Source organism: Bubalus bubalis, chromosome 5 (genome assembly GCF_019923935.1).
Source record: "Bubalus bubalis isolate 160015118507 breed Murrah chromosome 5, NDDB_SH_1, whole genome shotgun sequence".
Taxonomy (NCBI): Eukaryota; Metazoa; Chordata; class Mammalia; order Artiodactyla; family Bovidae; genus Bubalus; species Bubalus bubalis.
The window spans coordinates 37,120,895-37,146,570 of record NC_059161.1 but is presented as its reverse complement, the minus strand read 5'-3'; the positions used below and the strand labels follow the sequence as shown (position 1 = coordinate 37,146,570).

Sequence of the window (25,676 nt, the reverse complement as noted above, 5' to 3'; positions counted from 1 at the left end):
AGATGGACCTTTGTCAGCAAGGTATGTCTCTGCTGATGTCCTGTTCAAATCCATCAGGTCTTCTGGGAACACAGCCATTGGTACCCACCACTCAACACCAGGAGCTCTGGGCCACTCACCCTGGGCTCTGTATAGAGTGAATATGCCTCCACCCACCCTCCCCCAACACATACACACAACCCTGTCTGGCGCCTGAGCAAAGCAAATGAAGACAAGACAGACTGAGGTGTAGTTCAAAGGTTGGTATCTTTTTTGGTTTCCTTTTCTGCTTTTGTAAAGAAAAATAAGGTTGTGTTTTTATTTGAAAGAAAACATAAGTCAGCCCCCTCCTGGCCCAGCCTCCCCCTTGCCCCTGGGGGCGCTGGGACCACAGGCCCTGGACAGGAGGGGCCTGGCTGGCCAGGGTGAAAGAAGAGGGCTGGGCACTCAGTTGGAGCTTCCTCAGAGCCAAAGAAGAAGGGCATTCGGGAATGGAGTTTGGCTTGGTTAGGCAAAAAGTAAAATTAAAAAACTCGACACACATGCCCACTGTACAGATGGGGGCCAAGAGGCATCACCTCCGAGTTGGAACCATCTCTGGCAGTTGGAGTCAGGGACCTAACATGGCCCCTGGCCCCCCAATTCCCCGTGTTCCGGGGTGGGGGGCAGGGCAGGAAACAGTAGCTCTCAGGAGTGGGGGAAGTCAGAGCAATCCTTCCCCACATGGTAAAAAAAAAAAATACTAAAAAAGCACCCGAAGCTTAAAAAAACTAAACCTCCCTGGCAGGGAGAATTGGGGGCATCCTGCTTAGGAGCGGAACGCCTGACCTGGCAAAAATGTGTAGAAAAATAAAATTAAACTTTATCCCTGAATGACAGAGTGAAGACCCTTCCCCTGCTCTCACAACCCTCCCCCTAAGGAGACTCAGAGTTCACAGAGTGGCACAAACGTGCAGACACACGTAGGAGTGTGCACGCACGCACGCCGCCCCACACCTGCATCCAGAGCTGGGGGCAGCGGCGTGGGGATGCCGACTCCCGCAGTCTTCTCATTCCTCACGGCACAGTGAGGGTCCCTGTGCCTGACTTTCGAGGGCAGGATGGGACTCCAACCGAAGGTCGGGGGGCTGTGTGGGGCACAAACCTGCAGTATCAGTTGGAAGGGCAGTGGCAGGACTGAGGGGTTCGGGGTAGGAAGCAGGCCAGCCACGGTGGCCTGGAGACAGAGGTCACACTGAGCCCACTGTGGCCGCAGGACGCCCAGAGGAGCCGAGTTCACGGTAGGATGGGGGCAGGGGTCCAGGGTCCTCAGAGACCTGCGGGCAGAGGGGCCCAGCAAAGCCCCTGAGGGCAGTGCATGAGGGAGGGGCCTAGAGACGGGGTGGCCCTGGGTAGTGTTCTCAGGGTGGCCGGGCTGCTGCGTGGGAAGGTCACCAGAGGTAATAAAATGGGGGCACAGCAGGGAGAAGGGAGCTTGCGGGGGTGCTTACACTAGTCCCGCTGGGCCCCAGAGACCCAGGAACTCTGAGGAGCCTGGGCAGGAAACTCACTGCCCACCTGGGAGAGCCAGAGGGCAGGCCCAGCCCACAGCATGGCGCAGGACATAGGCAGATGCCGCCGGTCCTCATGGGGGTGTCCACGGGGGCTTTACCTTCCACTTGACCGGGTCAAGGAGTACAGTACAAAGAGGTGATCACAGCCTGGGGATGCGGGGTCGGGGGGCAGCCCAGCTCCTGCTCCCCTCACAGTAGTAGTGGCATTCCTGCCAGGCAGGGCTGGACGGTAGGGAGGGGACCCCAGAGTCACGCAGCCCCTCCAGGATCTCCGGCTTGGGGATCAGAGTGTCAGCACCAAACGCACAACTGATACCAGCCTAGGAGGAGTGCGCCCCCGAGACCACGCCCAGCCCTGGAGTCTGTCAGGTGGGGAGAAGGCGGTGGGGAACAGGGCTCCCTCCGGAGGCAAGGTCAAGGGCCCTGGAGAAGAGGCGGAGGCGGCGGGCCCTCTGGAGGGCCAAGGCCGGCAGTGGTGGCAGCGGCATGCACCTGGGCGCACCCTCCGAGGTTCTCCGGGTGCCAGGAGGCTGCGGACCACGGGTCAGCGCAGGCTCTGGTACAGGTAGGCCGAGGTGAAGAGGGCATTGGCGGTCAAGCTCACGGCCAGGAGGCCCCGGATCACGGAGGGGCCAAAACGACCTTCCAAGAGAAAAACCGAGACCAGTGAGCTGAGCGCTGCGGCGTTGAGGCCCCGCCCCCTAGAAGCCTTCCTATCTGAAAAGACCCCAGGAACCTGCTGTCAGAATTCTAAGTCTTCACTCTTTTTTTTTTTTTTTTTGCACCCTGCAGCTTATGGGATCTTCCCTGACCAGGAACCTGGCCCTTGGTAGTGAGAGCGCAGAGTCCTAACCACTGGACTTCTGGGGAATTCCCAAGTCCTGACTCCTTGAAGGTACCTCCCTTCCTGACTCTGCACCAGGCAGGTACCTGGCTAGGGCAGTAACACCTGTACCTTGCCATGGGGACACCAGCTTTACAGTCAGGACAGGAGGAGGCCCCTGCCCAGGCCTCAAGGTAATAAGCTGCTGACTGGGCCCCCCACCCTAAGTTGATGCTGCTGGGTCATGTTCCAGATCTGGGGGCGGCCCCCATTTCCGGTCAGCCCAAAATGATTGTTTCAGGAAAATCCTTGCTCAATACACACGGTTTCCACATGCCCCAGGGAAGTGTCAGGACCTGACCACTGGGCTTTACCCAGAACCCCAATTCAGTCTCACAGCCCACCCCCAGCTCACAAGCTGAGAAGCCTGGATTTGAACCCAGGCAAACTGCTGCCCAGCACGGCCTGCAGCCTCTGCACTGGCCGCCAGCGTGCCCAGGCCCACACCCCCCTGGGGAAGTTTATGGAATGGTGACAGTGTTCTGTACCCGCTGTCCTCCTGAGCAGCGCAGGCCACACGTATGGTGCCTTGGGACACCTATGTGGCTGGTACAGCTAGGCAGCCAGATTCTTATTCTGATTACACCATAACTGTTAGACTTAAGCAGTCACCTGAGGCCAGAGGCTCCTGGGACAGTGCAGGCGCAGACCCTCGTAACCTGGCCGTGGGATGCTGTCTGCTGAGCCTCAGGGGGCCCAGCAGGTGCGGGGGCATCAAACCACCCTCTGCCACCCGAGGGCCCTTGAGGGGCTGTTCTCTGACAGACAGGAGGGGACAGTGGCTGCAGACCCACGGCCCTGCCCTCTTCCCGCACATTCCACAGGGCGCAGACCTCGCCAGCTGGTGGGCTCCTCGGCGCACCCTCGGGTGGTAGTGTCCACCACACAGGAGGACTGGGATGAGTCGTCCTCTTTCTTGATGGAGCGGCTGCTGCAGCTGCTGCCCCCTTCTGGCACTGACTTCGTGTCTGCAGGGAGAAGGGGCGTTTCAGTGGGAGCTGGGGGAGCACCCCCAGGGACAGATGTGGGCAGCTCCTCCTCCAATCCCAGGATGGTCCATGAATGCGGCCGCTGGCCATCCAGCCTTGCTGGTCCCAACTCGCTTGGCCTGCCCTGGACAGTGGGTGGCCAGTTCCTCACTCAGGTCCTGTCTGCGTAGCTGCTGGGAAGGGAGGCAGCTTTGGGTCAGGAGCTGCAAACTGAAACGCCACTAGGTGTGGAAGACGATGCCACAAGCAGGGCTGCGGAGGGGCAGAGGCTGAGGCGAGGGACCTCAGCCTGCCCTTCTACCTGTCCAGCCCGGTATGGCCAGATCTTCTGATATCATGAGAGATACAGGAAATCCACAGGTTCGTGGGAAACATCTAGATGTTAAATGTTGAGGCCTAAGTTAAAACGTTCTAGAACGCTTTGTAGAAAAACAGCATTTGAACAAAATAAAAAACATCTGCAGCCCGATGCACAGAACAGAGGATCCTCCAAGTCAATTGCAAAAGAAGGAAATAAAAGCAGCCAACTAGGGGCAAGGTCCTGAAGGGTTCAAGGTCACCAGAAGCCAGGCTGGAGGGTGCCTGGACTTGGGAGAGCGGCCACAGTCAGGTAAGAGCCAGGACAGGCCCCGAGCGACCTCTTGATGGTGTCCCCACCACTGCACACTGACTGGAGGCCTCCCATGGCCCGCAGGGCTCTCCCACCTCCAGGGCGAGGTCAGAGGGCCGTACCCGCCGTGTGCTTTGTGTCCCATGCTGGCTGCTTCTGTGGGGCCGGGGGCGACTCGACAGTGTAGAGGCTGCCGTTGTGGGGCGAGTGTTCGTCAGAGCTGCTGGGGGTGTGTGGGGCGTCCCCAGGGGGCGACGGGAACAGCAGCAGCTTCTGCCCCTTCAGGTTGAGCCGGGCCGGGCTGATGAGGGGCCGGCGGTGGCGCAGGGAGCCGGCGCTGGAGGCCACCGAGCCGGCCACGGAGGGCGCTGGGGAGGGGACCGGGGAGGAGGGGCAGCTGCCCGACAGCAGAGAGAAGTAATCTGGAGGTGGGAGGAAGGCAGAGACGACAACATTGTGAGTGCTCGCTCTGCTTACAGGAGTGCCTATTCTGATTTGTTGCTTTCTCATCTACCGACCGAGGGAGAAAGGCCAAGGCTGGGCCTAGACTGCTGGGCACAGGGGCCCCTGCTGGGAACTGTGGGAGGAGGCACCTGGGGAGGGGAAGAGGATCGCGGAGCCTCAGCGATGCCCCCTCTGCCCCTCTCCAATATCTGTCCAAAGTCTCTGCTACCTCCCTCAGCTGAGAACAAGGCATGGGGAGAAAGAAACCCTGGAGACCCGGGCTCAGCTAACCTGGGCCCTGCTCATTTCCAAGAGCTACCTCCACGTGTCACCGCTGTAAGGACGACGGCACCGCAGCTAGTCCTAGAAACTCTGGTGCCCATTTCACAGAAGAGAAAAACGAGGCACGGGGTGTCAGGCACTCGCCCAGGGCTGCACGGCTGGGAGGCTGGGGGCTGGGATTTGAACAGAATCCCCTCCAAGGGCCTGTCTGCCGTCCCACCCTGCACACACGCTCTGGAAACCCCAGCTCACACGCTGCCTGCCTGAGCCAGCTTCCCATCACTCCCCTTGGCGCTCGGTCCTTCTTACCTGAAACTGAGACCTCCCCGGGTCGGGACACCTGAGATGGAGGGCGGCTCCCGCTGAACAGGTACCCTGAGTCTGGAGACAGGAAGGCAACACAGGTCCCTGGGGAGATGGCCCGTCTCCAACCCCTCCCCGAGGCATGGCTGCTCTGCGTCACCCCACATCCTGTGTCCTCAAGGGCAGGTCCCCGCTTCACAAATAAGGAAACTGGAACCCATGCAGGCCACACGGGAGGCCAGGTCTGGCGCCTGCCCTGTGCCCTTCTTTTCTCCAGCCACCTTGAGTCCCGCCTCCTCTGCTAACCTGTCGGTGGGTGCAGGGGAGGGGCCTTCCCACCCAGCGTGAGCTGCAGGGAGCCGGGGTGAGGCCTGCAGCAAGAGCTGCAGAGGCAGGTAGAGCTGGGCAAGACGGATCCTGGACCGCCAGGGCCGCCTGACACCTGAGCCAAGGGCTGGCCCAGTGATGGCGACTGGGTCCCAGCCCTCACACGTCATTCTGAGACCAACCTGTGTCCCATAGCACCACCCTGGGCCCTTGGGGCAGGCGGCCTCCTGAGCCCTCACCTCAGGCCTCCCAGGGCAGCAAGGAGACTGCCTGTGGACACAGCAAGCAGGGGCCAGACCCGTGCCGTCCGCCACAGGCTCCAGAGCTTGGGTCCCTGCCCCGACCCTGGAGGCTCTGCAGAGAACACCGTTCTGCGGATGGGCCCAGCTGCTGGGTCCCCAGGTTCCCAAGTCCAGGGCCTTCCTGTCCACTCCGCTCCCCTCTGTCCCAGCTCCCGGGGCTGTTCACAGAGGGCCCCCAGGGCCCCATCCATCAGCCCCAGGTCTGAGCAGGGCCTGAGCTGTGACTCACCTGCTTAGGGGTCTCTGCTGAATAACCATTACCAGACGAGGCCCTTCTCCCAGCAATATGGCTCACGTCAGGTGACATGGAAATGCCTGGAGTCCAGATCTCGGTACTACTCAGGGCTCAGTCTGACCCCCGTCAATCCCACCCTGCAGGCCTCAAGCACTACCCACCGCTCGGCTCACGGTGTGTCCAGCGAGCTGTCCCTCCTGCAGTGTGACCCACCCGCTACCTAGGAGGCCGCTGGACTGCACACAGGGCGAGAAGACGCCTGAGCTCAACCCCAGGTCTTGGCGGCCACAGCTGCTGGGCAAGTTATGGGGAGAACGGGCCCAGGGGATGTCGGGCTGGGCAGGGGGAGCCTCAGCACAGGGGAACTGCTGAGGGGTTTCAGAGAGATAGTACATGTCAGAAAGCCCAGCTTAACCAAGATGCTGCCCACATTCTTGGAGGCCAGATCCTGCTGCACCGCCCTGCCCCCCCAGGCCATCCCCCAGAGGATAAAGCAAACCCTGTGGACACCAGGCAGCCTCCCCAAGTGAGGAGGGTCATTGAAGAAGACCCGGCAGGGCCCCTGGAAAGATCCTGCTGGGGAAGGGGAGGGATGAGACAAAGCTTCCTGTGGTGGGGACCAGATGCTGGGCCCACCAGGGCTCCATGAACACGACAGGCTTGAACCAAATCCCTGGGCCCTGGACCACAGAGGCTGGGGGCAAATTTTCCAGCCCCCAGGGTCTCAGGGGCTTCCCAGGTGGCTCAGTGGTAAAGAATTTGCCTGAAAATTGCAGGAGATGCAGGAGACCCTGGGTTCTATTCCTGGATGGGGAAGATCCCGGGGAGGAGGAAGTGGCAACCCAGTCCAGTATTCCTGTCTGAAAAATTCCATGGACAGAGGAATCTGGCAGGTTACAGTCTACGGGGTCACAAAAGAGTCAGACATGACAGAGCACACGATCCACAGGGTCACAGAGCAGCAGGGATAAAACCAGTGAGAACCGTGACGCGCACGCGCATTAAGCCATCGCCGGGCTTAGCCCTCACACAGGGCGGGCTCCACGACTGGCCTCATTTGTTTTTTGTGGGAAACCGAGGCTCAGAATGGTTAAGCCCCTCGGCTCAGGCAGTTACTGAGTAGACACACCAGGGTTTGAACCCAGTTCCGCCAACTCCACAGCAGGACCCCCACCCCCACCTGAAGCTCAGCTAGGTGCCTCGAGCCCCGCACTGCCCGCCGATGCCTTTTAGTGCCACTTACCTGCTCGTGTCAGAGAGGGGATGGTTCCCAGCGAGAGGGCCCGGCTGAGGCGGCCAGGCAGCGAGGAGGGCGAGGCCCGGCGGGGGGACCGGAACAGCTGGTGGTTGGCGATCGGCAGGAAGCCGGGCGGGGTGGGGACGAACAAAGATGGCGAGGGGCCCGTGATGCTCAGGCTCGGGCAGGGGACGGCCAGGCTGGGGCTGGTGGGGAAGAGGCCGACGGAGTCTCCTGGGAAGCACCTATGAGAGAGTCCGGGGGGGCATGGGAGAGAGGAGCAGGTCAGCCCCGGGGGCCTCTGTAGCAGGGCCTCCACCTCGGTGGGCCCCCTCCCCTCCCCCACGGTGCAAGGTGGGGCCCGAGTTGGGGTCCCAGAGGAGGCGTGTGTTAGTTGCAGCAGAAAAGCGGTCCAACCACATTCACGCCATTAGGAGCAGGTGGCTGGGAGGTGCTGGCGTGACCCACCCCTCCCTGCATGCCCCCTCGATCCCCTTCAGCCTCACAGCAAACTAGGTCTACTACGAGTCTCGGTATTAAAGTGACACTGTCGCCCTCGCCAACCTCACGCCAACCCTTCACCTCGAAGCAGAAACGCCCAGTCCTGCACCGGGCGCTCAACTGGGCCACTTCCTGCTTGGTGCCCAGAGCCTCCTCTCAGTGGCCGAGCTCGGGGAGCCCCTGCTCCCCTGGGCCTGACCCCGGGAGTCCCATCGCTGCTGCTTTCTAGTCTCAGACACCGGACACTCCGCTAAAGCCCCTGGCAGAGCAGAGGGGGAGGCAGCCAGGCTTGGGGATCTCCAGGAAGAGGCTCTGGCAGGACGCCAGCCAGACTCCAACTTAGAAAGAGCTGTGAGCGATCGCGAGGCTGTCCGCAGACGGAAGGTGACAGTGTCTCTTTAACTTGAGCGCGGTACAGATCACACCACAGGACCCAGTGGCCCCAAGCCAGAATGTCAACCATGCTTCTGATTAAGGCAACTGATTACAGAGGGGGAGGGGGCAGAGGCAGTTAATAAGGGATTAGTCTGCCGTCTGGACCGAGCTGCAGAGGTCCAGCCTTACCTCAGTCCCAGGGCACAACTGAGCCCAAGGACAATGTGCCGACGGACGGGCAGGTTGGCTCAGGCCCTGCAGCAGAGCTGGGGGCTGGCTAAGGCGCCCACCCCAGCTGCATACCTGGGGTACCGCTGGCCAAGCTTCAGTCTACTGATCTCCCTGGTTTTCACCCCTTCCCCTCATTTTAAGTAACTTCTAAGAGGGTGGGTCAGCTGATGCCCGCCTGGAGAATCACGTGACCTTTTTATTGCCTTTCTAAGTGCCAGGAGGCCACCTGGACTTCGGAACCAAAGGCGGGCCCAGTGTTTGGGGGACATGGGGAAATCAAGGTGTGGAAACTATCAAGCAAATCTATAGACGACTCTGGGCACCTGGCTGGCTGGCCCCAGGCTAGACGTGCCTACATTCCACCCAAGGACCCGTTCTGCCTAGGGTGACCCCTACCTCCTTTCCCCCAAAATGCCTGGGGAAGGTTCTGACTCTAACACACAAGACACAGGTTGGTGCTGTCATTTTAGAACTGTGATGCCATGCAGCAGGACAGCGATGACCTCGGGGAGTGGTCGGAGGTCGGGGGGGGATGCTCGGCACCGAGGGGCAGTGTGGGTGCGCTGGGACCCTTGGCTAACTTGCTCCAGTCACACAAAGCCCCGTTCCCTGCACCTACCCCAGGACCCCTGGTTGTTGTGTGCAGCAGCAGCCTGAGGGCAGGGTGTGTGGGCCACAGTGGGGAGTGGAGGCGGGTGGGGGAGAGACGACGACACACACACACACACACACACATGCACACATACACGCCTGAGCCTTTCCAGGGGGCGGCAGCATGTCTGCCTGCCCTGGGCTTCCTGTGCTACCCCACTGGGCAGCCCATGGGCTGGGCCAGGCCAGGCGCTGGCCGAAGTACACCCCAAGTAATTGGCAAGCTAAAGCCCAGTTGGGCCATGGGTCTTAGAGGTGGCCGGCTGGGTCTGACCAGCTCCTCCCTTGCAGGTCCTGCTAACACCTGGGGCTGCCCACCTGGTACAGGTGCTCTCCCAGTCTCTGATGCGAGTGGACAAGGTGGCACTGGGGGGTTGGGGGGGGAAACGGTTCTTCAGTCTGACCCTCTTGTTGGGACACGTGGTGGCATCACTCAACTAGCAGATCGTGTGAAATGTCAGGCATGAGCCTTTGTCCTGGCTCCACAGAAGACAGACCCTGGGAGCCTCTGTCAAAGGAGCCCCACCTCCACCAGGCTCCCGGGCCTGGCACACAGACCGACGCTTCCTCTTAACAACCCCCACCCCCCACCCCAGAGACCACCTGTGCCCTCAAACTATATCTCAGAGAGGCATCCGGCCCTGGAACCCAAGCCTGTGTGCCCGCCGTGATGGAGGGGCTCTGGGGAAGGGGCGGGCCGCTGGCTGCACTGCACGCCGTCTGACACTGAGGGGGGCCTCTTGTTCTCCAACCCCATCCTGGCCCAGGCCGGGAGTGGGAGGAGAGAGAGGACGACATTTAAGGAGCAGCTTAGGGAGACAAGGAAATAAACGCGCCACCCAAGGACGGTGGGCCCTGAGCTGCTCGGGGCCCGTGGCGCCAGCTCCCAAACTTGACTCTGGCGGGCGCTCCCATCCCTCGAAGCCCCCGCCCCTGGCAAAGAAGCCTCTGAAGGAACGAGAAAGAAAAAACAGAAAAGACGTGGTGCCTGACGCCCCCCGGTCAGAGCAGGGCCCCGGAGGCATTTATTGAAAATACAGCATCAAACACACTACATCTAAGGCCGGGAGTTGTGGTTACAGCAATTACAGGGTCACTAGACAGTCATCCACGTCTACACAACAGAAAGGACGGGACACTGGGCGACGGTCGCAGGCAGAGGAACAGCAGCCTCTCCCAGGGGCTCCGGGCAAGCATTATGGGGGAGCCTACTTGGCCTGGGGTTGGGGGAGAAGACGGTCCCACGCCCCCATCCCCCACTCTGGAGGGTCTGGTGGTGGTCCCCAGTGGAGAGGAGAAGAGGCCAACATACTCCCAGGGAATAAGCCATGGTCCCAGTGGTGCCCGCACTTCCTCAGCTGTCGCCAGTAATGTCAGAAGGTGCTGAAATATGCTCCACGTAATGGAATTTGAAGGGACAGATGCGTGGTTTAAAAAATCACACAAACTCTAAAAATGCCAGGAAGCCTTCCTTCGATGAGGTCCATCTCGCGACACGAGGGTGTCTTTCCGTCCCCGCCCGCTAGAGGGCAGGAGAGATGTCTGCTCAGCAGGCTCCTGGCCAGCGTGAGAGCTGGTTACGGTTATTATAAATAATTTAACTTAAATACACGCGTACACACAGATGTCCTGCTTCTACTCAATGCCAAGAAAAGCGGTAATTAGCACCATGCTGCCAGTTTCCTTGAGAACAGGGGATTCCAGAGACCAGGGGACACACAGCCAATAGACACCAGTCCCCGCGGGGCTCCCGCCGCCCTTCTCCGGGAGGCTGGCTCACAGAGGCAAGGGACAGGCCGGCCACCCCACTCTTCCACCTTGTCAGTGCTCTTCCACCTCACCCTCCACCCAGAGCAAGCTGGGCCCAGCTCCTGACTCACCCAGCTCTCTGCCCATGTATCGCGACGCAGCGCCACCCAATACACAGGTGGGGGGGTGGGCTGGCTTCTCAGGACCCCGAGAACAGAAGGATGGTGGGGGTCGGGCCTGAGCTGGGCACTCTTCACTCACCCCGTAGGCTCAGTCAGGTGACAGCCCTGAGTGTCACCCTCACACATGTGACTGGCTCGTGCAGGTCCCCAGGTGCATACCTGGAGCGGGTTCGTGCTCACTGCAATGACTAGGACACGAGGCCCTGCAGGGGTGTGCAGCCTTGCTCTACCCCCTGCCACAGTCCTGGGAGGCAGCCCCCAGGCTGAGAACAGCCTCCAGAGCATGTCCACTCCTACGCCAGCACCTCAGGGCCCTGGAGGGTTCCAGCTCTCACTGTACAGATGGCGCACAGGAGGGGGTGGCGGGGCCTGGCCCAGGGAGAGTGAGGCCGAGGCCCTGTGGACGCTGCAGCTGCCCCACGGGAAGGCGGAAAGCAGGAGCCTCCCCAAGGAGCTCCAGAGGCCAGAAGGAAAGTGGTGATAAGCCAAAGGGGGACAAGGGACAAGGACCTGGTGTCATGGGCCTGCGTGTCCCTTGAGCCCCTTACTCAGTGCTAACTTCGGGCTGCTGCTGCTAAGTCACTTGAGTCATGTCCAACTCTGTGCGACCCCATAGACAGCAGCCCACCAGGCTTCCCCGTCCCTGGGATTCTCCAGGCAAGAACACTGGAGTGGGTTGCCATTTCCTTCTCCAATGCGTGAAAGTGAAAAGTGAAAGTGAAGTCGCTCAGTCGTGTCTGACTCTGTGCAACCCCGTGGACTGCCACCTATCAGGCTCCTCTGTCCATGGGATTTTCCAGGCAAGAGTACTGGAGTGGGGGTGCCATTGCCTTCTCCGAACTTCGGGCAGTTGGAACTTTTTCTGGGCCTAATAATGGAGGTGGGGTTTATGGGATGAAACTGGGGACATCCTGGCATGGAGGGAAAGGGGCAGGGCCCCGTTACCTGCCAATCAGAGTCACCTTGGCCTGGGAAGCCTGAACCCCAGCCCTGCAGGGAGCGAGTGGAGGGTTGGGCTGTAAGGGTTGGGGTCCTGCCTTTTCAGGGCAGAGCCAGGGGCTTCCCAGGAGAGTGGGCAGAGTGTGTGTGCCCCAGTTACGCTGTCTGGCTCACAGCGGTGCCCAAAAGATAGGGAAGTAAAGAGCATGTAGACCCCTCCCCCCACCCTCCTGGGCGATCTCCCACCACAGGCTGGCTGTTAGGGGAAACCTGCTGATCACAGGAGAAGCATGATTCTCTACCCTCCACCTCCACATGGGCCTCGCCCCACAAACTCATGGTCAAGGCCAGTCTGGGTCTAAGAACTGCATTCTCCATCCCTGGGGAAGGAGGCTGAGGGATAACGGGCTCTCAGAGCAGGGAACCCTGGGGTTAGCCCTGCCTCCTCATGGTTTCATGAGCTCCTCGGGGGCTGACTGACAGCAGGTAGGACCAAAAGGACAGACCAGAGAAACGAGAGTGGGACAAGGTAGGGGGCTCTGCTTGGCCCTGACTCAGCAGCACCTGCCCACACCCAGCAGCCCGAGTGGTCAGGCCACACGGCGAGGGCCCAGCCTGCAGCCACCGTCGCCAGCCCATGTTGGGGGCTCAGTGACGGGGCAAGGTGAGAGAAGAAGCAGAAAACAGGCCCATACCCCTCTTCCGATGGTGTCAGTGCCAGGAAAGGGGCCACGGCCAGTGTGGGGGTGCCTGAGCTGCCAGTGGAAGCCACGGAGCAGAGGCAGGCAGTATGGGTGCTGCCCTGTTCCGGTCTCAGAGCAGTGGTGGTGGGGTCTTTGGCCAGAAAGGTGGCGGCAGTGGTGACCAGCTAGAAAGCACTTGGGGGTGCTGGGTGGAGGGTGGCTTGGTGGAGCCAGAAAGGAATGGGGGGGCCTGACTCCTAGGGGAGGTGGAGGGGCTGGGCCAGGACCCTCACCTGGGGGGTGGGGGCGGGAGTGAGGCAGGTAAGAAAGAAGCAAGACAGAGGTGCCCTGTCCGGGCTGCGGGCAAAGCCCGGGGCCTGTTGGTCCGTCTGTCCTCCCCCCGCAGTCACTGCTGCTTCTCTGACCTTCGGGGCCGGAACCTCCGTGGGCCCGTCGCCTTCCTCGTGGCCACGGCTGCCGTGAAGCCCACCAGGCAGCACAGGGACGTGGTGCTGAACTTGAGCGTGTCCAGCCAGCTGGGTGAGGCGGCCTGCAGGTACTGCTCAGCCAGGTGCAGCCCCAGCAGCAGGGCCCATAGGCTGGTGGAGAAGGCGTCGATCCTCCGGAGCCTGTGGGGAAGAGTGGGAGTGAGGGCCCAGAGAGGTGGGTGAGGCCCCTCCAGGCCCCCTACCTCCTGCCTCCTCCATTCACCCTGGCCCTGCTCAGAGGAGACCATCGAGGGCCCGAGCAGAGCACGGGGCTCTCAATGCCACTTCCAACACTTCCTCACCCCATGGCTCTGAGTCAGTGTTTCTGAGCCTCAGTGTCCTACTCTGTACAACGGGGCAAGGAAACCTCCCTCAGAGCTGCGGTGAGAGGAAGGGGACGCCGTTCGGTACAGGGTCTGCATCTGCACAGGCAAGCACTACACCCGTGAGCTAGGTCACCACTGCCCGACTGCGGTGAGGAGCCTGGGGTGGGGAGAGGACGCAGTGTGGCCCCAGGGCCCCTGCCTCCGCTGAGCTGCCTCCCACTGCGTCCCTGCCCCGCACGCACCTGATGCGGCCGGCCAGCAGCATGGCCAGCAGGCAGGTGAGCAGGCCCAGCGCCACGACGCCCATCTGGTGGCTCTGCCCGAAGGCCCAGGCCTCGCGCAGCTTCTCGGCCGCATGCTCGGGCAGCAGGCCCAGCAGCTGCCGCCAGCCCTCAGCCCCGGTGGCTGTTCCGTTGTCTGGTGGGGCCGAGCCATTGCTACCAGGTGGCAGGGTCGGGGGCAGCGGGGCTCCCGGGGCAAAGGGGTTGCTGGTGCCGTAAAGCGCTGTGGTCAGCAGGAAGGCACAGGCCAGGAAGGCGAGGGCCCGGAGCACGATGACCTGCGCTGGGGCCTTCACCGCAGACGCGCAGAAGCTCTGAGGGAGGGAGAGGCAGGTCAGTGACAGGGCCACAGCCACCGACAGCCCCCCGGGTGCCCACTCTGTGCATGGGGGTCTGGCCAGGGGCCCCCAGCACTCACAGAAGAACCACCAGCTCCCGGTGATCAGAGGTGCCCTAAATTCTCACGCACTCTTGGCTTCGTTTCTGGTGCACCCCTGGTGTCTCATTCCTGGGCCTTCACCCCACTGTGAGCTACTGTGGGCGGGGGGGCTGTGCTGCCACATTCTCTACAGTGATCCTCTGATCTGATGGCGACCTTTTTTCCAAACACATTTTCCAATCATTTTCAAGTTATCGTAAGAAACTCCTACTGTGCGGTTTTAACTAGAATTTTAATGAACGTACACACAACTCTGGTCAACGTTAGAAAGTACCGGTTACTAACTTTGTTAACTTAGGCCCATAGCTGTCCCTCTGAAACTATCACAATGTTGTTAATTGGCCATGCTCCAACACAAAATACAAAGTTAAAAAGAAAGAAAAAACAATAAGTTGTTCAGTCTGAAAGACAGTGGAGCGGGGGAAAGCAAGGGTCAGCACAGCTCTCTGTGCAAACAGGCATGCGGGCCAGTGGTCAGGGGCCTGGCTGCAGACTGGAAATCTCACACCAGCTGGTTGGCCAGACGGCCACCACCAGCTAGGTACCTCTGGGGACCCAGGGCGGGGGGAGAATTTCTTTGGGGAGGATGGTTTTTACTTCTAAATCCACCTGCTCCTATATCACATTTTTCTATGGCAGGACACTCCAGCATCTGAGCACAGTGACAAAAATTAACAATGGTTTTAGCCAGCTGGTCCAAGGTTCAAACCCTGGGGACGCCGCACACTAGGCCCTCTCACAGAGACTCAACCTTCCTGCCTGGTTTCCAGGGTACCTCGGAGAGCACCCACTACAAAGGTGCTGCAGGAATCCCCAGAGGTGCTGGGAGGTGCCCAGGCTCTGGAGGGCAGCCCAGAAACCCTGGCCATGCACACGAAGTTCTCCTTGGGACCCCCTCCCCCACCCCTGCTCCACTCTGGCTTGGGGCACAGGTTGGGAGGCGGCCCCACAGGAAGGTGGCTGCCCCAGAGGAAGGGCCTGGCTCTGAAGAGCTGCCCCCGGTCACCGGCCCGCCCTCTGGGAAGGGGTCTCCTGCACAGACTTGGGGGCTGGGATGCCCCTCGCACCTGTGTGTGGGTCTGGTCGGCCTCCCGGCGCTTGAACTGGTGGCTGAGCAGCAGGGCGCGGAGCTGGCGGTTCTGGTGCTTGATGTAGTGCTCCACGGCCGCCTGGCACGGCCGGCACAGCTTATACATCTGCTCCAGGTGGTGCCGGTACACCTCGATCTCCTCGTCGTACCTGCCCTGCGGAGGGGGCACAGGCTCAGGGTCCCAGGGGTGACCATGTGCAAGTCATTCCTGTTCTGTACCTGCTTCCTCGGGGGCTCGACAGGACCAATGGCCTAGGAAGAGGGGCCACCCACAGCCCTGGACACAGCAGGGCCCCCAGGGGACGTTCCAGCTAGTTCTGTGGCTGCCAAGGACACACCTCGAGGCCAGAGCCTGGCATGTGGCCCTTGCTCAGGCCCTGCTCCAGGACTCCGGACGCCACCTGGGCTTGAACAGATGGGCCACCTGGAGGTAGACCTGCCTCCTCACTGAAGCCAGCGGTCCAGGAAACACGAGAAAGCCCCTGGCCAGGTCAGGGCCTCGGCAGGAACTGAAGGGCCTCTGCACTTCAGGAACAGCCCAGGCAACGTGAGGCCCACCCTTCCTTCCCCAGGAGATGCAGCACATGCTTCCCTGTTTGCAGGGGAGCCAGACATTTCAGTCTGCAGGGGCAGGAGGGTCCTGGCTTGTCTCTTGCTAGGAGTGAAGGTGCCAGAAACCTACCCTGACTGCCCGTCACACGTGCCTGCCCTCCTCTTGGCAGCCTTCCCAGCTCTCTCCACCCAGCCCCAGCTCACCTCTATTTTCCTCCCTCCCCACCTCCCTCCCAGACTGGGCCTTGGGGAAAGTCAGGGTCTCTGAGCTTCAGCAAGCATTGTCTCTTGAGGTCACGGAACCCCCGACTGGGCGAGGAGAGATGGGCTAGATGACAAGGCTTCTGGCCTCCACGTGGACCCAGGAGGCAAAGGGCTGACATCCAGCCTCTGGGCAGCACCCACCTCCCCTCGCCCTCCACGAGCCAGGAGCCTCGCCCACTCCAGAGCCAACTGCCCGCCAGGTGGTGGGCTAGACGGACTCAGAGGGACACGGACAGGATGGACCCAACAGGGCCCCAAGCTGGAGCCCAAGGACCCTGCCTCCACTCGCCCAGGGACAAATCCCTCTGGACTGGCAGGTGCTCCCAGGCTTGGGGCCCCCACAGCAGTGACCACGAGACAGAAGTGTGAGAAGCGCGTGGCTGAGATCACACATCCGGAATGCAGGCCAGCACGGGGTTCTGGGTGAGGAGGGGGCGCCCCTCAGCGGCTCTACTGCCTCCAGCATCCCCAGCCCCCCCACTCACCTCGTCACGTGGTGAGAAGGCGGCCAGCTGCTTGACCTTGGCGGTCTGGTGGTGGCTGCACCTCCGGCACAGCAGCACCTGGCTGCTCACCCACTGCAGGGGCTGGGCGGGGGCGCGGGGCCCGGGTGAGCCGCTCACCACGTGGTTCAGGTGCTCCAGGTACTGTGCGGGGATCGGCTTGTTGTAGTCGCCATTCTGAGGGAGGAGGACCTGAGTCAGGGGGAGGCCTCCCCACAGGCAGGAGCCTCCTGACCCCGCTCAGGCCGGGCGCCGGACAGAGGTCCCACATGCAGATACTTCCCCAAGGTGGATCGCTAACACTCCCTCTCTTTACATGCAACACGGAAGCTGTTCTTCCCAAGGAACTTCACAGGGAACCCCAACTCAGGCGAGATGCAGAGTCTGAAAAGACCTGGGTCTGAACATAAACCCGCCCATGTCACTGCCATGACTGCCCATGTCACCCTGGCTCCCTGAGCCTGTGCGCTGGTCCTCAGAGGCGGCCCTGGATGGTGGCCGGGGTGGGCGGGGGCGTACCTCCTGGAAGCCGTTGTACTGCTCGCAGTGGGGGCAGTCCCAGCAGTTGCGGTTCCCGTAGGGCACCACCGTGTCCTGGTTGCAGAACCAACAGTTAACGACGGTGTGTGTTGGCTTCATCCTGCGGACGAGGACAGAGTGGAGTCTGCGGGAGGATGAGAGACCAGGGAGGGTGGGCGGCAAGCAGGGCGGGGGACTCCATGAACCCGTCCACAGGACCTGGGCTTATCCTCAGCCAACCAGGCCAAGCCTCCTTGACCCTGGGGTCAGCTGGAGACGCACTAGGAACCCGGGGCCAGCCAGGCTACGGGCTGACAGGGACTTGGCTCCAGGACCTCCCTTCCTCCCTTCCTGCAAGGCCCACAGACCTGGGCCCATTCCCAGGCTGAGGAAACGGTGCTCCCTGGGGAATTTCCAGATGGAAGGGGCCTCGGTGCTCACAGAAGCCCCAGGAGAGTCAGGGCCAAGGAGATCAAGGGTGGGGACTGAAGACAGCTGCTCAGCCCGGGGCCAGCCCTCCCTGGCTTGGGGACAGGACAGGCTGGCCACAGTGGCCCTCGCCAGCCACACGCGTGGTGACAGGTGGGTGTGCAGGATAATCCCGGCCCAGACACTGAGGGATCTGTGCTCGAGTCCCCTCCATCCATCTCCCTGGCTGTTCGGCGGGTGTGTGTCAGGGGGTGTGGGAGGTAAGGACATGGCAACTGCCAGGCAAACCCCTCCAGTCCCAGAAATCCATGATAACAGGTGGCAGCTCAAGCCTGGGGTCCTGGCCTTGCCACTCCTGTCTCCCTGCTTGCCCCTAGAGTCCACATCCAGCTGTGGGGTTGCCGTCTGGGCCTCTGCTGGGATGGGCAGTCATATCACACGTGGACACCCCTGTTGTCCAGAGGATGGCACAGCCCCAAGCTTCTGGGAGCCAGAGTCCCAGCTCTGCCAATCCCTCCTCTCTCAGCCTTGGCATTTGCGTGTTATCAGGGCCCAAAGACACAAAACATGTAAAGGTGCTTTGTAACACAGGGTGCTGACTCTGGGGTTGTCCGGGGGCCTGGCCCCCTGGAAAGAGAACTCCTGCTTCTGACACTGAGCTGCCTCCTGGCCTTGCCTGTCCATGGACCATGGGCAGATCACAAGAGTTCTCCAAGCCTCAGTCTTATTACCTATCATCTGTGGACAAGACAAGTGTGGGAAGTGCTTCCAGAACCTGGCTGACTGCCCAATAAACAGCAGTTTACATGGGGATGGCAGGGGAGGAGAGAAGCAAGCCCAGAGGACATGGAACCAGACCCTGCAGGGAAGGGTCCCAGGGTCCAAAGCGGGCACCCTGGCTTGCCCCAGCATCATCGAGCTGGAGGGCAAGGCTCAGAAACAGCAGTGCTGGGCAGCCTGGCCCCGTGGTCATGGTGTGGCCTTCAGGGAAAATCATTTTATCTGGCTGATGCGGATAGCAACCATCCCTGCTCCGAAAAGGGTGCTGAGGGATCAAGTGAGAGAACTGAGGAAGCGCTGGGCTGGGCAGGTGGTCAGCGGAGGCATTCTGACAGCCTCACTGGCCTTCAGGCCAAGAGCAGTGGAAGGAGGCGCCTAGTGGTGTGGGAACCCTCTCTGCCGAGAAGCCGCACTTGGGCAATTAAGCACTTGGCTTTCTCTCTGTTAATCTGTAACCGCTTTACAGGCTTCTCTGTAATAGTGCACGAGGGCAGGCGTGTCCACAGGGGCGGTGAGGCAGGCCCAAACACCTCTCCCCTGCTCCCCTGGGTCCTGCTGGCCTCACGATGGGCCCCTTTGCCCCTCCACCCCAGATGCCCACCATACCACACCTGCCACTGGAGAGAAGCCAGCAGAAGGGCTGGCAGCCCATGAGTAAAGACAAACAGGAAGTGAATAAAGATGTCCAGTGGTGGGCACCCGTGGTGGGCGATCAGGAACTGAGGCTTGGGCTTCGGGGGCCAGGCACAAAGCCCCTCCCACCCAGGAAGTCATTGTTTTCACCCTCAATCACCAGCTTCGTTGGTGGGGAAGTGAGCCCGGACTGGAAAGGGGTGGCCGGGAGGGGAGGGGGGATTAGGCCTGGGCCAGCCCAGGTGGCGCTAGTGGTAAAGAACCTGCCAGCCAACGCAGGAGACGTCAGAGACGGGTTCCATCCCTGGGTCGGACGAGGGACCTGGGGTGGGGCATGATAACCACTCCAGTATTCTTGCCTGGAGAATCCCATGGACAGAGGAGCCTGGTGGGCCACAGTCCCTAGAGTCACAAAGAGTCAGACATGACTGAAGCGACTTAGCACGCACATGCTGAGCCAACAGCTCTGGCTTGGTAATCCCTGCCCAGGGTTGCGGGGGTGAGGGTCTTCTCTCACAGACAGAGCAGCTGCCCGCCACCCCGACCAGATGGGTTCCACCTGGTAGGGTGTCATCCCCCACAGCTCCTCTGGGAGCACGCTAAGGCCTGTGAGCAGCAGACGGACCAGCGATGCCAGGTGTGGATGTCAGTTCTCCAAGGATCAGCGATGCTCCCGCCTGCCCAGAGCTTCACATGCCAGACAGGTGGGCGCATGTGACTCATACTCGCGGGCTGCACTTGATGGCTGACCTTGCAGCTCATAGTCTCCACAGTGGCTAGGCGGCCCTGGCCTGTGGCACTGCACCCGCCTCTACCGGGCCTGACGTGGGAGCCAGCTCAGCCCCGTCCTGCTCCTGCTCAGGCTAACGCCCCCACCCTGTGCCCCTCCTAACCCCTTGACCTACTTCTCTCCCGCGCCAACTACCTCTGTTCCCAGCGAAGCTCTGGTCAAACCCCTTGTGGTAGACAAGATCAGAGGGGCCAAGAGAGAGTGACCCCGTGACACAGGCAGGAGAGACTTAGATGGGTCGAGGCCAGGCCACGTCCAGTAGAAGACCAGGCTCCAGAGGATGGGCGGTTGGCTTGGAGGCTCTGGAAGGTAATTACCCAGCCCCTGCTGCCTGCGTGCTGAGCTCCTGGGCTCTGCTTGGGTCAGGGGAGGCCTGAGACAGCCAAGGGCAGGATGGGCCCCACGGGAGGAACCAGGGGGCAGCTGTGTGTTCTGGAACCATCCCTCCACAGCCCCAAACACACAACGGGAAAAAGATGAACACAGGCCCTAATGATGGTATTGCCTTGTGAGCCCCAAACGTGCATGCTTAGTCATAGCAAAGCTCGTGCCCTGACATCCTGCCACATCCTAAGAGGTCAGGTGGGGGCAGGGGGGCAGTTCCAGCCCACCACTCTGAGGGCTGCAGCTCCATGCCCCTTGGTCCTGGCCCCTGCCGGGGGTGGGCATCAGCTGTGAGCCCAGCGCAATGTGACACAGAGGAGACACTGTGTGGGCTCAGTCCCTCTTAAGGGTTGGGGGCGGGGGTAGCAGCGCTCAGAGTCTGGGGGAGGCCGATGTGTCAAGCAGTCTCCACCACACCAGGCTCTGCGAAGTCCCCCAAGGGGGACCAGGCACAAAGCCTGTGACCTGTGTGCTGGTCCAGCAGGTCTGGATGATGGTCTCTGACAGTCAGGCTGGTTTCCTCAGGGCTCGAGAGGTCAGCCTCCCAGGTGAGGGGTCCCTGAGGGACCCCAAGCACTGCCTTGCTTGCTACTCTGTGCCCTGAGTATTATGCAATCCACCTGCGAGAATCCAAGGGGCTCCTGCAGAGCAGAGGCACCAGCACCAACAGGCCTCCGGGCCGCCCACTCCAGCCTCTAGGCAAAGCACACTTCGGTCCACAGCGGTCCAGCCAACATCAGACAGAAGGCCCGGGTCTGCTCTCGGTGGATGGCCCTGGCTCCTCAGCATGGCCCGGCTGGAGAGGCACAGGCTAGGCTAGAAAGGAGGCAGAGATGCACGAGGCTCCCCACTCCTGACCCGGACGCAAGGACAGAACGACGACTGCACAGGGCAGCTGCGACAGATGCCACAGCAGAGAGCCAACGGGCAGAGCGTCAGCCGTCACCCTCAAGGACAGGCCTGCCGGCCAGCAGGGCCAATGGGCAGATGGCCTTCAAACGGCTGGGACTGCCAGGCAAGGGGGTGGGGACCACCCAGTGTGTGTGCAGGGAGCCAGACTGCATGGCTGCAGGACAGCGTGGTGAGAGGTGTGCAGGAGTGTGGCCGAGGCTCCACTCCTTTACCCAGGAGGCTGCGCCCTCTCGTCTCCAAACACCAGACAGTGGACAATCCAATAACCACGTCTGGGGGCTCCAGCAGCCATGAGCAGGCTGTGCTGGCAGAAGATGAACACGATGCCCAGCAGCAGTCTGGGGGTGAGAGTCTGGGTGAAGTGGGCACAGAAGCCACTGAGACTGCCTGGGTCCAGGGCGAGCAAGCCCGGCGAAGTATAATCTGGGCTTCCACCTGGCCTCCTGGGTGCAGAGCGGCAGCCAAGGTGCTCAGTGAGGACCCAGGGCACGAGGCTTGGTTAGGAGCTGAAGGGTCGTGGTGTTGCTGGGCAGGAAGCCCGATCTCCTCGGCCTCTGTTTTCTCATTTGCTGAATGGGGCCACCAGCAGCACGCACTGCCCCCCAGGTCACAGGCAGTCCAGGCAAGAGGACTCCATGGGCAGGAAGCCAGGCTGGCCCTGCCCGAGGCTCTGGGGACCACAACACTTCAGAAAAGCAGGCTCCTGCCCCTGCTCCATGGCCAGTCCTCCGTCCCTGTCCCTCTCTGCTGAGCCTGCAAACACCCACCCGGCCAAGTCCATTTCCAAAAACAACTCTCCTCACATGCCCTCTCTAGGGTCATTTAAAACCCACACTATGGCCAAAGCCGTTCCTCACTGTCACCGATCTCCTCCAGGAGGGAGAAGGGCTCAGTCTGGGGGCTGGTCTTGCTTCTGAATCATGACAGTGGCCAATTTATGACCCCAGATAAAAGCCAGCACTCAAGGAGCATCTCAGAACCTCCCGGGAAAGGGCTGTCCTCTCGGCCGATGGGTACCAGGGCCACATCACGACTCAGGTGTGTCAGTGGTACCCTCGTGGCTCCCCTCAGAAAGCTCGCAGGACACTGCACGCAGGTCTCAGGCTCTTGCCTCCAGGAAAGGGAAGGCTGTGGCGGGCAGCCCAGGAGGGCAGACAGGCTCCCCCCGACCCCCACCCCCGGGAACAGCTGCAGCACAAGAGAGAGGCACAGTGGGCACATCCAGCTCAAATCCAGCCACACAATATGGGTGGGGGCCACAAAGCCTGGTGGCAGTGCCTGGCCCAGGCTGTGATTTCTGGGCTGACACTCTTCATTGCATTTCCTGGGAGGCAAACCGGGCTCTGGACACACCTCTGCCGTCAACATTGCTCTGGGAATCTGAGCAAGTGGTGGGCACCTCTGCACCTCAGTACCTTTGTGTATAAAATGACTGATGTGAACCAGCTGATCCTGTGAGCCCCTCCAGTTTCCAAAAACTGGGCAAAAGCCTGGAGGTGTTGAATTGTGGGCTGTCAAGGGTCCCGTGGGGCCACCCCCTCCGCAGCCTGCCATTCTGGCTCATCCTGCAGACACAGCTGATGTCCCTCCCACCCCTTCTTCCCCCGGGAAGACTGTGACTCAGTCGCTCTCACGTCTTTTCCCCTTGGGTAAGAAGCGGTACACAGTGGTGGCTAAGGAAGAACAGACAAGCCCTCCAGGTTCAAGTCCCAGCTCCCCCGCCTGCTGTTGACTGGCTGTGGGCAAGTTCCTTTGCTTCTCCCACCTAAGAGCTGAGCTTCCAACATCTGCTGCTGAAGCTACAAACCCACCCACCCAGAATGTTCTCCAGAATGTTCTCACAACCCCACCTTTTTTCCTGTTCCCTGCAAAGGTGGATCAAGTGGGGAGACAGTGGAGATGCCCCTGAGGTCCTCCTGAAATAAGAGGGCCAGTAAGCTTTTATCCCTGACCACGGAAGCCCATGATAGGCCAGCTCTGCATAGGGGTCAGCAAGGTCTGTGAACCTGGGCCAGGGCAGGGGGCCGCCACTGAACCCACCCAGCAGAAGCCCAGCGCAGTATTTAAACACCCCTAAAGTATGTCATGTCAGGCTTTCCTGCTCTTGGAGGCTGCAGAGTCCAGAGGTTAGGGACGCAGGCTCCACGGTCGGGATGCTTCAGTTCACATCCTGACTCGTCTAATTGATAACAATTTTTGCAGCTCTTTTGTCCCTCCGCTTCTCTAGACAGAGCACGGCTGTGACTGAAATGGGCTTATGTGAGATTACAACAACGCCCGAGGCAGCTTGGGCCGCCTCAGGAACCGCCGGCCAGTACTCAACCTACCGCAACGTGCTCCTGAGGACCAGGGATCAGGGCTCCGGGCGGAAGAGAGCGCGGCTCGACACCCGCTCGTCTCTCCCGCAGGGTTTGGGGGCCCTGCAGATCCTGCGGCTTGGTCTGCACGGGTCTCCGCGGGGGAGGAAGTTCGTACCCCCCACGCGCCCCACATTCCTGGGCTCCCCCAACCCGCTCCGCCGCTTTCCGACAGAGGAGCCCCAGCCCGGTTTTCTTTCCGGGGGCGGGGCGTGCACGACGGGTCTCGACGCTGGGGCTCGCGGGCCGGGCCCCACCGCCACGCCGCGGCCTCGAGGCTGACGGACAAGAAGGCGCCGGGCGGCCCGGGAGCCGGTGCGGGTCGGGGCGGCCGCGGGCGGAGGGCGGGGGCGCGATACTCGCCGGCTGCGTGGGCCGCGCGCACTCACCTCCGCGCGATCCGGTAGAGCAGCACGCCGGCGGCGGCGCACGCTGTAACCCCCAGGCCGCCGGCCAGGCCGGCCGTGGGGCAGCGGGCCAGCAGCGCGCTCACTCCCTCCATGGTTCCCGGTGCGAGCGGTGGGCGGTGGCAGGCGGCGGCGGCAGCAGGGCCGAGGGCCGCGGGTAGGACTCGGAGCGGCGGCGCGCGCCTCCTCGCGCCGTGACCTTCGTCGCTTTGTAGCCGGCGCGGGCCCGCCTCCTGACTCGGCGCGCTCCCGCCGCGCAGCCAATCGGAGCGCGGGGCGAGCCTGGTGGGCGGGGCGCCGGCGGAAGTCGCGGTGTTGGCCCGAGCGCGCCCTCCCGTGGCCGGAGGTGGGAGGTGACGCGGAGCCCTGCTCAGCCGTCTTCTGCTCCCGCCTCTCTCTCTGGCGCCTTCCGCAAAAGTCCGCCAACTTCAGCATCTCAAGCTAGTGTCTTTCCCCTGCTTGTCCTGTTTTCCCAATGCCTCGCCAAACCCGGCCCGTACGCGCGATGCTGTTTTGCGGCAACTTGGAACTTCTTAAGCTTCTTCCACTGAAGCCACTCCAATAGTCAAAAAATTAGTTTGTAGAAACATGACCTCCGCTCCTGAGGGTAATTGGATCATGGGACAGCCAATGCTTCGGAAAGTAATTCAACTATTAGAATGTCAGAGCTATAGGTATTGTCTTAGAGGGATGAAACACTTTAAAAAAAAACCAACATGCACATTAACTTTAATATATGTTTGAATAAACTATCATGTGTTGTTCAGCTACTCAGTCATGTCCTACTCTGCGACCCCGTGGACTGCAGCATACCAGGCGTCCCTGTCCATCACCATCTCCTGGAGTTTGCTCAAAATCATGTCCATCGAGTTGGTGATGCCATCCAATCATCTTATCCTGTCGTCCCCTTCTTCTGCCTTCAATCTTTCCCAGCATCAGGGTCTTTTCAAATGAATCAGTTCTTTGCATCAGGTGGCCAAAGTATTGGAGCTTCAGCTTCAGCATAAGTCCTTCCAATGAATATTCAGGACTGATTTCCTTTAGGATGGACTGGTTGGATCTCCTTGCAGTCCAAGGGACTCTCAAGAGTCTTCACCAACACCACAGTTCAAAAGCATCAGTTCCTCAGCACTCACCCTTCTTGATGGCCCAACCCTCACATCCATACCTGACTACTGTAGCTTTGACTACATAGACCTTTGTTGGCAAAGTAACGTCTCTGCTTTTTAACATGCTGTCTGGGTTTGTCATAGCTTTTCTTCCAAGGAGCAAATGTCTTTTAATTTCATGGCTATAGTCTCCATCTGCAGTGATTTTGGAGCCCAAGAAAATTAAGTCTCTCATGGTTTCCATTCTTTCCCCATGTATTTGCCATGAAGTGATGTCATGATCTTAGTTGTTTGAATGTTTTGTGTTTTAAGCCAGCTTTTCCCCTCTCCTCTTTCGCCTTCATCAAGAGGTTCTTTAGTTCCTCTTCCCTTTCTGCCATAAGGGTGGTGTCATCTGCGTATCTGAGATTATTGATATTTCTCCCGGCAATCTTGATTCCAACTTGTGCTTCATCCTGACCAGCATTTCGCATGAAGTGCTCTGTATATAGGTTAAATAAGCAGGGTGACAGTGTACAGCCTATACATACTCCTTTCCCAATTTGGAACCAGGCCATTGCTGCATGTCTGGTTCTATGTTTATAGAAACAGATGATTGTTAATACTGAACAGCAGTTGCCTGGGCAGGCGTGGTAAAGAAGATTTACTTCATGCAAGTGTTTTAGTATTGGTTTGCGCTAAATTACTTCTATAACTAAAAAAAAAAAGGAATATTTGTATTTAATTATGCAATATCTCAGTGTTGCCACAATTATTTATGTTTTGAGGTTAACATTAGAGTCCTTACTGTCCTGGACCGTACTGGGTGATTTGGCAGCAGTTACCTTTGACTCCTGTTGCTGGTCAATCTGTCCCACATCCTGGATCTGAGCCTTCACCAGGAAATGCAAAGAGGCAGGGCAGTGATGAGTCTGGTGGATGCTCCACTGCCTTGGAAGTCTTTCCCACATTTTTGCTT

The 25,676-nt window shown here is 60.4% G+C and overlaps 1 protein-coding gene across 3 annotated transcripts; it reads right to left on the bottom strand.

Annotated features, from left to right (window-relative positions):
• Positions 1–227: 227 nt before the first annotated feature.
• TMEM201 (transmembrane protein 201) lies at positions 228–23,834 on the bottom strand. 3 transcript variants are annotated; one of them, XM_025285854.3, is made up of 11 exons: positions 23,592–23,834; positions 16,918–17,062; positions 16,381–16,575; positions 15,057–15,233; positions 13,512–13,864; positions 12,881–13,084; positions 7,151–7,389; positions 5,050–5,121; positions 4,137–4,436; positions 3,249–3,383; positions 228–2,174 (listed from the first exon to the last, which is right to left on the bottom strand). In XM_025285854.3, the coding sequence occupies exons 1-11, from the start codon at positions 23,702–23,704 to the stop codon at positions 2,077–2,079; spliced, it is 2,031 nt and encodes a 676-aa protein (XP_025141639.3). In that variant the 5' UTR covers positions 23,705–23,834; the 3' UTR covers positions 228–2,076. The 3 variants fall into 3 exon arrangements, with proteins under 3 accessions (XP_025141639.3, XP_025141640.3, XP_044798900.2); XM_025285855.3 differs by having other exon boundaries at positions 16,918–17,038; XM_044942965.2 differs by lacking the exon at positions 5,050–5,121.
• Between the last annotated feature and the right edge of the window lie 1,842 nt (positions 23,835–25,676).

Excerpts from the sequence above, each read along its gene's own strand:
- TMEM201 (XM_025285854.3), bottom strand. The coding sequence starts at position 23,704 with ATGGAGGGAGTGAGCGCGCTGCTGGCCCGCTGCCCCACGGCCGGCCTG. Across the intron at positions 15,234-16,380 it reads CCTTCTCACCACGTGACGAG|GGCAGGTACGACGAGGAGAT; the intron begins GTGAGTGGGGGG and ends CCCCCTCCGCAG. Across the intron at positions 5,122-7,150 it reads CCCCTCTCTGACACGAGCAG|ACTCAGGGTACCTGTTCAGC; the intron begins GTAAGTGGCACT and ends TCCTGTCTCCAG.